This window comes from Embiotoca jacksoni, unplaced genomic scaffold, assembly GCF_022577435.1.
Source record: "Embiotoca jacksoni isolate LCO1_2020_lvr unplaced genomic scaffold, fEmbJac1.0.p SCAF_46, whole genome shotgun sequence".
In the NCBI taxonomy this organism is placed as follows: domain Eukaryota; kingdom Metazoa; phylum Chordata; class Actinopteri; family Embiotocidae; genus Embiotoca; species Embiotoca jacksoni.
Genome location: NW_027185399.1, coordinates 1,715,331 through 1,726,779, shown reverse-complemented (window position 1 = coordinate 1,726,779; position 11,449 = coordinate 1,715,331). Strand labels below are relative to the sequence as shown.

The 11,449-nt window shown below is 43.2% G+C and overlaps 1 protein-coding gene across 1 annotated transcript; it reads right to left on the bottom strand.

Annotated features, from left to right (window-relative positions):
• Positions 1–1,312: 1,312 nt before the first annotated feature.
• On the bottom strand, positions 1,313–10,984 carry dennd6aa (DENN/MADD domain containing 6Aa). Its single transcript, XM_069169578.1, has 19 exons — positions 10,468–10,984; positions 9,386–9,424; positions 9,135–9,177; positions 8,091–8,203; positions 7,864–7,944; positions 7,188–7,293; positions 6,616–6,695; positions 6,070–6,129; positions 5,925–5,980; positions 5,261–5,383; positions 4,890–4,985; positions 4,510–4,604; positions 4,316–4,381; positions 4,057–4,121; positions 3,639–3,728; positions 3,302–3,465; positions 3,074–3,176; positions 2,268–2,342; positions 1,313–1,850 (listed from the first exon to the last, which is right to left on the bottom strand). The coding sequence occupies exons 1-19, from the start codon at positions 10,696–10,698 to the stop codon at positions 1,719–1,721; spliced, it is 1,818 nt and encodes a 605-aa protein (XP_069025679.1). The 5' UTR covers positions 10,699–10,984; the 3' UTR covers positions 1,313–1,718.
• Between the last annotated feature and the right edge of the window lie 465 nt (positions 10,985–11,449).

The following is an 11,449-nucleotide window of genomic DNA, read 5'->3' as shown; positions in this document are numbered from 1 at the left end:
ATTTTGGTCCGTAGTGTGCCGATCTGGTAGAAAGGTTGGATTTCTCCGAACACGTCCGTCTATAACTGCCGTCAGGAACTTCGTGAACAAGGTTTGACGGTTCGTCGTGTGTAAAAAACACTTTAACTTCAGCGTTTTGTTTTAACTGCAGTTTAAAAATCGTGTTATTAAATGAGAGTTTAGCCAAAATAAAGACCAGAGAGACGAGACTGAAACAGGACGTTAGCTTCGGAGGGACTTTAAGGCTCATTGATACGTTAAAAAACGTCTTCGGGCGACTGAATTTCCTCGGCGACAGGCGACACCGTTACCGTGGCAACGCCCAGCTCATACGTATTTTTACATTCACTGAAATAAGTACCGAGAGACATTTCATCGTCAACTGTTTTCTCCGAAGTTAAATGGAGTCGAAACGTTTTCCGTCATTCAACACGTCTGAAGTGTAAAAATCAGACTTTACTGGAACAAACGCGTCCGCTGGGTGAGAAACGACTCCAATCTTATTTTAGTTAAAACAACGCAGCACAAAAGATTTAAAAGACAAAACATCAGACGATTTAAGGCCCGAACTAATTCTGTTAGAAGAGTTTTTACACTCGCTGGATTTTGTTATTTTAAAACATTTTTCTCACGTCGCTGCTGTGAAAACAACGTGAAAGAACTTTTATTGCATTTAAGGTTTCACTAGAAAAAAAACAAACATCAAACATTTTGATTTAAAATCTCAATTATAGTTTTAGTCTGACTTTAGTGTTTCATCATTTTAAATTAAATTTAATTTGACTTAGTATCTCATCTTTTTGTGTCACGATGAGGATTTTTTTGTTTTGTTTAGACGAGCTCAGAATCAATCAGGCGAATTGAAAACAGGTTTTCACACAACAACAACAACAACAACAACAACAGTGACACACAAGTTCTGGATTCAGTCCTCAGACAAACCACGACGACACATTCCCCGACGGCTGTGATTGGCCACTGAGAGGTCACGTGACGTTGGTGGAGGGACGCGAGACGAGAGCTGCGTCGACGGTCAGCATAAGATCGCTGGTGCTTAATGCTGAGTGTGTTAATTATAAAGCACCGCTCGGTTCACTTGGTTTGCATAAAAGTGTGTGTGTGTGTGTGTGTGTGTGTGTGTGTGTGTGTGTGTGTGTGTGTGTGTGTGTGTGTGCGATGAGCACGTTGGTCCAGTTAGCGATGAAGGGCACTTTTTTTTTTGTTAACTCCACCTTCATTTTAAAAACCCCCAAATAATAAGAGATAAAAATGCAGAAGGTCAAAGGTCATGGGGGGGGGGGGGGGGGGGGGGGGGGGGGTCCCTGTACCTTTTTTGCACCGCGGGCTCAAACCGACCTTTTGGTAACTAAAACGGACACAAAACCTGACGAGTCAGAATGGAGCGCTGCTTTTCATACGCAGTGAGGAGTTTTCCGTAGTTTTTTTTTTTTTTTTTTTTTTTTTAAACCCTCGGGAGACGTCGCCGTGACGACCGCCGAGGCGCCGCAGCGCCGGCGGAGAAGAAGTAAACAGAACCGAAGCTGGATGGACGTCGTGTGAACCCAAGAAGTCGCCGTGTGCTTTCCAGGCCGGACCCGAGCAGACCTCCAACCGGGGCGTCCGCCCGCCGCCGGGAGGAGCCTCGACGACCCGCCACCGACGAAACTTTAGAACAAGCTCACACTGGCGGTTAGCGCCGCGGCCGACGGGGTCAAAGGTCAGGGCGTGGAGGGCTTGTGGAGGATCCCCTGCAGGTCCTCCGGTAAGGCCAGGATCACGGCCTCGATGTGCTCCGTCAGCTTGGCCAGAGTCCCCGGACGCACCGGCAGCTGCTCCCTCTCCGCCTGAGTCTGCAGCAGAGAGCGCCGTGACATCATCAACGATCACGTGACATCATCAACGATCACGTGACATCATATTACAACATATTAATGAAACGGTGAGAAATACCCGAGGATTTACTGTCGTGGTCGCTGCTATCTTACAGTTTTACTTTTTATAAATACACAAGTTATTTTTCTGGGTCATAGCACCACCCGTCCCAGAAGTAAAACCAGTAGTACTAGTAGTAGTACTAGTAGTAGTACTAGCAGTGGTATCACTAGCGGCTGCTGCTGTAAGTCGTGTGCAATAAAAATAGTACTAGTTGCATCCATATCAGTCGCATTAACAAGAGTACGAGCAGCTAGTAAAAGATAGTAATAGTAGAAGTACTAATATCAGCAGTAGAAACAGTAGTATTTGTTGTAGTACTTGTTGGTACTGACCAGTTTGTCTTTGAGCTTCAGAACCAGATCCACGGCTTCGACCTCCGTGTGCTTCTGGATCCTCTGCTGCAGATCCTACAAACACAAACATGAATGAGACACAGGAAGTCCGGACGGTTCTCACGAATCTGTAAATAAATACATTTCATGACTTCATCAAACACTAAATTCTGCAGCACCGAATTTAAGAACAGACACAATTCTGTCGTGGATATCACTGCATGGGCTCAGGAACAAGTTGGAAAACCGCAGTCTGTGAAACCCGTCAAGCACTGAAAACAGCTTTTGCGTCATGAAGCGAAAAATAGGAAAAAAGGAAACCCCAGACTGTTGCAAAAAGTCCCAAAAATGGGACAACATTTCACTTTCAAAACTCCAATTCCCAGATATTTACAGAGTTTTGTTTAAAAACAGAAAAGAGGTGATGCAACACAGTGGTAAACATGTTTGAGACGTGTTGCTGACATCAAATTCAAAATAAGCACACGAAAGTTTCTCCGTTTGGTCAATTTGCAATCAAGCGTGGGTTTTTATTTACATTTTACACTCTTTTTTTTTTTTTTTTTTTTTGTAAATGGGGTTTTACCGAAGCGGTTATGAATGATTATGACAAATAAGAAATGTTAAATGAACTTTCTCTAAAATGACCTGTCAATCATTCTGTGGCGTGAACTGGGTTTGTGGTATTTTGTAGTTAAACGGTAGCAAAGGCCGACCGATAACGTACGAACCTCGGAGTTTTAAAAGTTTAGCAGCGTAAAGTAAAGTCATAACTGAAGTCTGAAAGGACCGGTCTGCGTCCTCACCTCCTCGCAGAGCGCCTCCAGGTGAAGCGCCTCCAGCTTCTGCGTCATCTCTCGCCTCCTGTTGCGGAACCAGCCGTCAAAGTTGGGAGACTTCAGGAAATGCCTTAAAAAACCAAAAAACAACAACAACAACACACAGGACTTCAGTCAAAGTCCTCCGCTCACGAAATCACAACCAAAAGCCGAGTAATAAAAGCCCCTCCTCCCCCTTCTCCTCTCCCCCGGTACCTGTAGAGTCCGATCCAGTCTCCCTTCAGCCGGGACGTGAGCTGAGGTCCGGCTTTCTCCAGCGTCTTCATGAAGTCCTGCTGGATGAACGGTCGGAGCTGAGGGGGGCTCTTCCAGGGACTGATGGACTTCTGGAGGGGCATCAGACTGGCCACGTACCGCTCCTGTGACACACACACACACACACACACACACACACACACACACACACACACACACACACACACACACACACACACACGGGTCATTTCAGAGGGTAGAAATTGTCGACTCCTACAAAATAAAACCGATCTGGCTTCGTAAAAAGAACCTAATGAGTAAAACGACGGGCCGTTACCAAAGGAATGATGAAGCTCTGCGTCAGCTCCAAGAAGTAGCGGCGAAGAATTGCATTCTGGGCCGCTGAGGGTCTTTTCTGTTGAACTCCCTGTAAAACAAACAAACAAACAAAAAAACCAATCGACATTTCATCAGTTAAACAGCGAACATATCAAACCGCAGCGATGCAACTCGTTTCTATTTTTCGCATCTATTTTTAGAACCACGTATTGCTGCTGGTGTCGGTTTTTATAATAAGTAGCAGAACAAAATTTAAAGTTCCCATATTTTACACTTTACAGGTGTTTTATTGATGAGTTTGTAGTTTTAGGAGCCAGAAATCATTTGAACATCGTTTTTTTAAATCTGCACGGCTCCAAAAATACAACGCAGTGATGATGTCATGATGATGTCAGGAGGAGACGATGGCACCTCACCTTCTGAAGCTGCTTGATGATTTCTTCGTCTTTGTTGAGAAATGGCTTATATGCAGTGTACACACCTGCAGAGAGAGAGAGAGAGAGAGACACGAGATAACAGCAGCTGTGTGGAGATGCTCCCACTATGACTAAACAGCTCCCCTGGTGGAGAATCTGATACACCTTACAGAACAAAAAACATACATACCGCAATTGAAAAATAATAATATTAATACTGAACAATAAAGACCCAAAATGAAGAATGTGGAATATTTACCAGGTTTAGAGTCCAGAGTTTTGAGGTTTTTCAGTTTCTTGACTTTCATCTGCTTGGCCATCTCCCCTACAGACACACCAGACAGCAGTTATTCCTAAAAAACTGGAGCCTCAAGAGTTCGTTTCTGAGGTCACTTCTGCACTAATATAACATTTGCGTATTATTTAATTACAAACAAGTGTCCCAGCCTCTACCTGCTTGCTTCATGTCTCCGATGCGGATGATGTGCGGCCAGTGCTGCAGCGTCTTGGCGAAGAACGGATTGGTGACTCCCAGGATGACGGACGGCCTGCGGAGACCAGAAGGAGGAGCCAGCACGTCACTTTATTTATTTAAACTGTTGTTTTTGTCAGCAGGACTTTATCGTGAATATTAGACAAAAAGACGTGTTTTTGGGGGCGTGTCTGTTTGATTGACAGGCCTGTGGACCCGTCAGGTTACAGCTATCGGTGGGCGTTTATATTTACGACAGAATTGAAGTTTTCCTCCCATAATGGAATATGTTAATAGTTTAAAAACTGATATTTTGGACATTTTGAATCCATTATTGTCTCTGAAGTCTTTTGGTACTCACGGAGCCTGAGTCCTGGTCGTGTACTCCTTGAACTCGCTGTCGTGGATGGTGAAGTACGGCCGGAAGTCACTGCAGTAACGCAGCGGGGAGATGCAGCTGCAGAGAGACAGAGAAAATATTACCCAATAAATACAACACATCACGAGAAAGTCTAGAAACCGAATGATTTTCCAGACCTTTAACACGTCAAATGCTACTTTTAACTGTATTTATGACATAAAAACATCTTTTTATATATTAAATGTCCAGTTTTTCCTGAACATAAAGTCACAAATTCAGAATAAACTTTTAATTTGATCAATATATACGTTCAGATTTGCTTTAACATGTGGGTGGAGAATCACTGCCGCCGACCCCTCCCTCTGACACACCTGACCAACGCCAGCACCGTATCCGACGACTCCGCTGGCGACGGCGCCATGACGACGAGGGCCTCCCCTAGCAACACCAACTCCCAGAGCATCTGGATGTGGAAGAACACCGGGTAGAAACATCTGGAACGGAGACACAAACAGGTGAAATGACAGGTTTGAAAGAGACAGAAGATGCTCTGCTTTAGGTTTATATAGGTTATATATTTTAATAAAATATCAAACAACAAAAAAAAACCTTCAATAGTCCATCATACTATTATTAGTCGAGGACAGACGTGATGTTTCCGTGTTGTTATTTTTACAGATATGGTTCTTTTTGTCTCCTTAAGGGTAATTTTAGGGCTGCTGGTAATAAAAAGACAGAATAAAAATGTAAAAAAAAAAAGAACCTGAACATCAGCAGAAGGTGTTTTTTAAAAAATGTTTTTTACCTGGATAAATTATATGCAACAAAAACACCATCACCGACCTTTTAATAACTAACACGACTATTTACGCTGGTTACAGAAACACAAACTGAAAACTTCTCGTCTCCATAGCAACCATTTATGTCCGGATGGGGGGTTTCGTTGACCAGGTTTTAAGCAGTCACAGAAAACAATAACTCAGCCGCAGTACCGCGACTGACCAGCAGGTGGAGGAGGAGGACGCCGTGTCTCACCTGAAGAGGTCGACCTCGTGGATGGTCGGCAGCACGATGGACACCAGACTGTCGCTCTGAGAAACAGAAACACTCGTTAACGTTCGCATCGCGTTCCATGTAAAAATGCTGAAATAAACGACAACGGAAAAAGGTGGGAGCTCACCTGGGCCGACTGGACCAGCTGGGAGGTTCCTGGTTTGTCGTAAGAGGTCGGGATTCGAACCTGCGGCACGAAGACACACGATTCCTTCTGTCCATATTTACACTTCCAAACACTGAACTCAACGCGGCCTCTGCTTGCTCATCAAACACTGAGTGACGGCGTGGTCGCTGACCGCTGCGTTCAGATGGAACTCGTGACGGCGGTCGAGCCGTAAAAAAACAACAACACAGTTGCTAGGCAACAGCAGCGTGGACTAAACACGGAGCTTACCAAGCTAGCAGGGAGGTAACACGAAGACAGAGAGGGAAAAGATGAGGTCGTTTCTTTACCTACCGAGACAAGTCAAATAAAAACGCCTGCTGGTCTCCACCTGAGAGAGTGTGTGTGTGTGTGTGTGTGTGTGTGTGTGTGTGTGTGTTTGTGTGTGTGTGTGTGTGTGTGTGTGTGTGTGTGTGTGTTTGTGTGTTTGTGTGTGTGTGTGTGTGTTTGTGTGTTTGTGTGCATGTGTGTGTGTGTGTGTGTGTTTGTGTGTTTGTGTGTGTTTACCTTGATGACCACGCCCATAATCGGCAGCGTGAGTATTCGTCCAGGATGAGGCGTCGGCCAGCGGTCGATGTCATTACAAGCTGTCAATCAAACACAGACAACAATTTATTATTTATGGAAGTGTGATAAAAAGGCAACCATGTCTTCAGTGGCCCGAGGGTCCAATTAAAAAAAGCCTCCACATTAAGTTAGGAGGATTATTGAATTTAGTTATTGAGAGTAGACTGATGGAAGCTTCGTCTATTTGAAATGAAATCTACAAAACAAAAAACAAAAAGTGGTCTGAATCTCAAAGTCAAATGAAAAAAACTCCCCACGTAGATGAATGAGACACGGGATGTTAAACTATATATACACTTTAACACTTTAAGGTGTTTAAAAAAAAAAAAACCGTGCACTCATTTAAAAGCTTCTCTGAGGTTTTATGAGACGAGTAGCAGTTATTATTTCTCATTCCTGTCGGGACCTTTGAACCTTTGTAGGACCTGAGGCGGAGAGACATTAAACGTGACATCTTGATATCCACTATTATAATTATTAAAGTTAAAGTACAGACAGACTGTCGGACTCACCGGCCTCCAGGCAGGGTTCCTGTTTCTCAAAGTACTCCGGAGCCATGATCTTCAGCAGAGAGTGGAAGAACGTCACGTAGGGCAGCTTACTGATCAGGACCAGAGACTGACGACAACAACAACAACAACAACAATTAGTGTTTGGATTCATCATTTAAGAGCACATGATGTCAGAAAAACACTAAGAAGGCTCCAACGTTTCCTTGTGACAGTTTGCAATCAATGAATGAATGAATGATTGATTGATTGATTGATTGATTGATGCTTTATTAATCCCTCAAAAGGACATTTTTACATTACAGCAGCATATACAGGGAAAAGCAATAAAAAAAAAAAATAGAGGTAGTAAAATATATTAAATATAAAATTATTTTTAAAAATGCACAGAAAATAGAAGAAAGCAGAAAAACTTGACGAATCAGAATAATGTGCATTAAATCCAGCTGTGCGTCAACATGTCACTAAAATAAAATTCAACACTTTCTGCACAAACTCCTCCACTAATTCAGTGTGCATATCTCGTCTTCCTGCAGTCTCGGCTGATGTGGAAAATCTGAACTATTTTCATGAAAAAAATAACTTAAGTGACTTTAAAATGTTTTTTTTTTTTTTTTTTTAAAAGCCTATAAAATAATTAAGTGCGAGTGATTAGAGGTGAGAACCAACAAACACTGACCTTCTGGAAGTATCCTCTCTTCAGAGATTTGTCTCGCACCTGACGGAAGTACACGTAACCGTAGTAATGACCCTGTTCCCTCTGCAGGACACACACACACACACACACACACACACACACACACACACACACACACTGTACTATCTCTACAGACCCGTGTATAATACTGATATGATGATGATTGTGTGTGTGTGTGTGTGTGTGTGTGTGTGTGTGTGTGTCCCAACCTTCAGACAGGGCGGTGCGTCCCGGTCGGTGGTTTCCAGGAAGCAGCCGAGTGACGACTTCCTGTTGGAGCCTTGGCGGAAGCGGAAGCAGAACTGCGTGTCACCGAGGCAACCTGGGGAACACAACGGGACGACGGTGAGGATGATGATGTTGAGGGGTTACCATGGAAACACTACCAGGTTTGAAGCTTTCAGTAAAAAACAACAACAACAACAAAAGAACATAAATGCAGCTATGTTCCTCTCAGAGAGTCCAATCAGCTCCGAGTTTGTGGACCGTATGACGCATTCTTCTCGTCGGGTTCCTTCTTGAACTCCAGAACCAAAATGTTCTGACAGATGTTTTCACCATCTGGGCCGTCGGGTCCATCCAAGCAACAGTTTCTTTAGTTTTACCACTGACTGTACCAAAACATCAATTTTCTGTGATTTAACTGGGAACTGGTCTGATTTTTTAAATGTTTTTAATGGTTCCTAGGAAAAAGGAAGTAGGAAGTGAAACGATGAGTCGCATTTGACCTCGCCGTGACCTCCACACACCCTCCGACAGACGAGTGAAGGGTGTGAACGAGACGGACGGACGGAGTTTAAGACGCTTTGAGCTCGCCGTGCCAGACACAAAAGGCTTTTTCTCTTCACACACACACACACACACACACACACACACACACACACACACACACACACACACACACACACACCAACCAAGACTCCATGCAGTCGTGTTGCGTTCAAGACCACCAGACATGAGACGACTGAACCACAAAACTTCAGCTTCCCTACTGTTTCGAACACACACGTATATTTTATTATTTTATTTCTGATTTGGATTATTTTTCCATTTCGTTGCAGTTTATGCAACGACAACGAAGGATTTCTGATTCTGAACACCTTCTAGGAGAAACTGTGTGAAAGTGAAAGCATTAATCCTCATATTTAAATGTCTGTCGCGTCTCTATGGCGTCTGTACGGCCGAGCTTTACACTTTCAAATTATAAAACACGAGAGAAATAAAAATAAAATAAAAAAAAGGCTGAGACTCACCAGAGTTGGAGTCCGGGAAGGAAAGGTAGCAGATGCTTGTTTTCTGGAAGATAAACCAACAACAAAACAATAATTTACAGGCTGATTCAGTGACTCAGAACAAACAGCAGGCGATCAAACACAAACAGGACAAATAAGCTGCCGATCACACTTCTACATTATCTATTTAAAAAAAAAAAAATGTATCTGATATAACAGTGGCAAATATCTTCCCTTTTTTCTTTTATGAAAACGTCACAGCGTTGACTCACCTCTTTCTCCGACAGCTTGGAGTGATGAGGATAAATGACCTGGAGGACAGAAGGAGGAACAAACGGAGTCAAACCAACAAACAACCCTCCATTAAATTCAGTTTCTCATCTCACTGTGCTGCACTTTGGTATAAAGTTTCTTTCTTTGCTGAAGACTCCACTCTGATTTCATGTCTGGTCTTTGATATATATTTTTTTTACAGTTATCCTAAACTTAGCACACAAAACTGCAATATATTTAAAAAAGTATTGAATTATATTGCCAATATATGTTATACCATAGTGATATCAATTTAAACGACGTCTGCAACGTCAAGTAATAAATATACAAACGTCTGATCAGATTCAGTCTTTTTTAAAATTTATTATTTAATCATATGAACTCATTTAAAATCACTTTTTTTTTAACCATATTTTTGCCTATTTATTCTATTTAGGAAAAGTTTTTGAAAAGTTGCTCATGTTGACACTAAATATGAGAATTTTAACTTTTTTTTGTAAAACAACAACAACAACAACAACAACAAAGCCCTGATATTAACCTATCAGGTATTTTTCCTTTGTGGTATTTAAATGTATTCTGAAGTTTATTAGCAGTCTGATTTATTCCCAAAGGTGCCGAATCTTAAAATTAAAATAAAAACAAGTCCTACAGTCTTTGTGTTGGAGAAAGTGAAACAGGAAGACTTGCTTTAGTCTTTTATAAACATATATATGCGACGTATTGTTGTCAAAACGCGCTGAAAGTCCTGAGAGGACAACAGGTGTTTGTTCTGTTCAGCTTCGGGACTCAACTGGATTCAAAACTAAAAACAAGAAGAGTTTGTGACTGATGTGGATCTGCAGCTGGATCAGACCAACTTCAGGACACCACGAGCAATACTGTCCAATACATCTATTCTGTGTGTTACACGTGTCTGCACCAAAGGAACCACCGAACCGGACCGGACCGGACCGGACCGGGGAGAAGGTCGTGCGGTTCCGTCCAGGAACTAGTCGGAGCCTTTAGAAAACCAAATGAACCTGCTGACTCCGGACCTTGGTAGCCTCGGTGAGTTTCCCGGTGGATCCGCCGAGCTTACCTCCACCGCCTGCCCGAGCTCCAGGTCGAAGCCGACCACGCAGATGCAGTGCAGCCAGGCGGAGAAGCGGTCCCACGGCAGCAGGAGAGCCTCCTCCGGCTCCTCGTCGCCTCCGGGCCCGGCGGGCAGCGTGATCTCCTCGGCCGGGGAGATGCTGCTAGCGTCCTGGTCGTCCAGGTCCTCCGACTCCTCGACCTGCTCCCCCAGCTCCTCCGGGCCTTGCAGAGCCATGGCTACGGCCCCGACGCGGTCACTCACACGCCCTGCAGAATATTATGTCTAACAATAAATGAGTTTGCTGATATTTGTGACCCGTGTCGTGGAAGTGTCCCGTCAGGCATCAACAACAACAACAGGGAAGGCGAGCAGCGGCACGGAAAGTAGCCTCGCAGCTAGCACTTAGCATTTTCAGCGTCAGCGTGAGTACGTCAGGTTGATGAGACGTGCTACGTCATCACGTATTGGCTGACACTGCGTTGTGTTCAAGTGAAGATCCGGCGCTCGGACAACACACGGTCGAAATGTTTACCAATATTATAAACAAAAATACTCGAGGTAAAATAAAATTATCAAAAGCTAAACACATTTTTTTTCCTTTTACAAATAAATATTAGTTGAAGAGTCAAACATTGGACTTCTTACGTTGTGACGTAGTTACGTCAAAACAGTCCGAATGTTCACTTACCATCTAATGGTAAATTTAAAATTACTATTCACGTTATAAATTATAATGACATGTTTATCGGTAATCATGACATGATAAGTTCAATTTTTTTTTTAAATAAGTAGCAAATGCATTGAAATGTCATTTAAAAACAAAAATTCTGTTCTCCACATCCACAACACAAACTCACATCGCTTCTTCATCGAAAGGCCGACTCTCAGTCTGAGTCAGGAAGAGGGCAGTTACATCAGCTTTAACTAAATCCTTTAATAGCTCCTTCACTGAGTAAGCAGATGGATGAAACAAGTTGGGGATGCA

Coding starts and splice junctions, on each gene's coding strand:
- dennd6aa (XM_069169578.1), bottom strand. CDS start 10,698: ATGGCTCTGCAAGGCCCGGAGGAGCTGGGGGAGCAGGTCGAGGAGTCG. Junction 8,204..9,134: donor CTTCCCGGACTCCAACTCTG/GTGAGTCTCAGC, acceptor TGTGTTCCCCAG/GTTGCCTCGGTGACACGCAG. Junction 5,981..6,069: donor AGCTGGTCCAGTCGGCCCAG/GTGAGCTCCCAC, acceptor TCTGTTTCTCAG/AGCGACAGTCTGGTGTCCAT.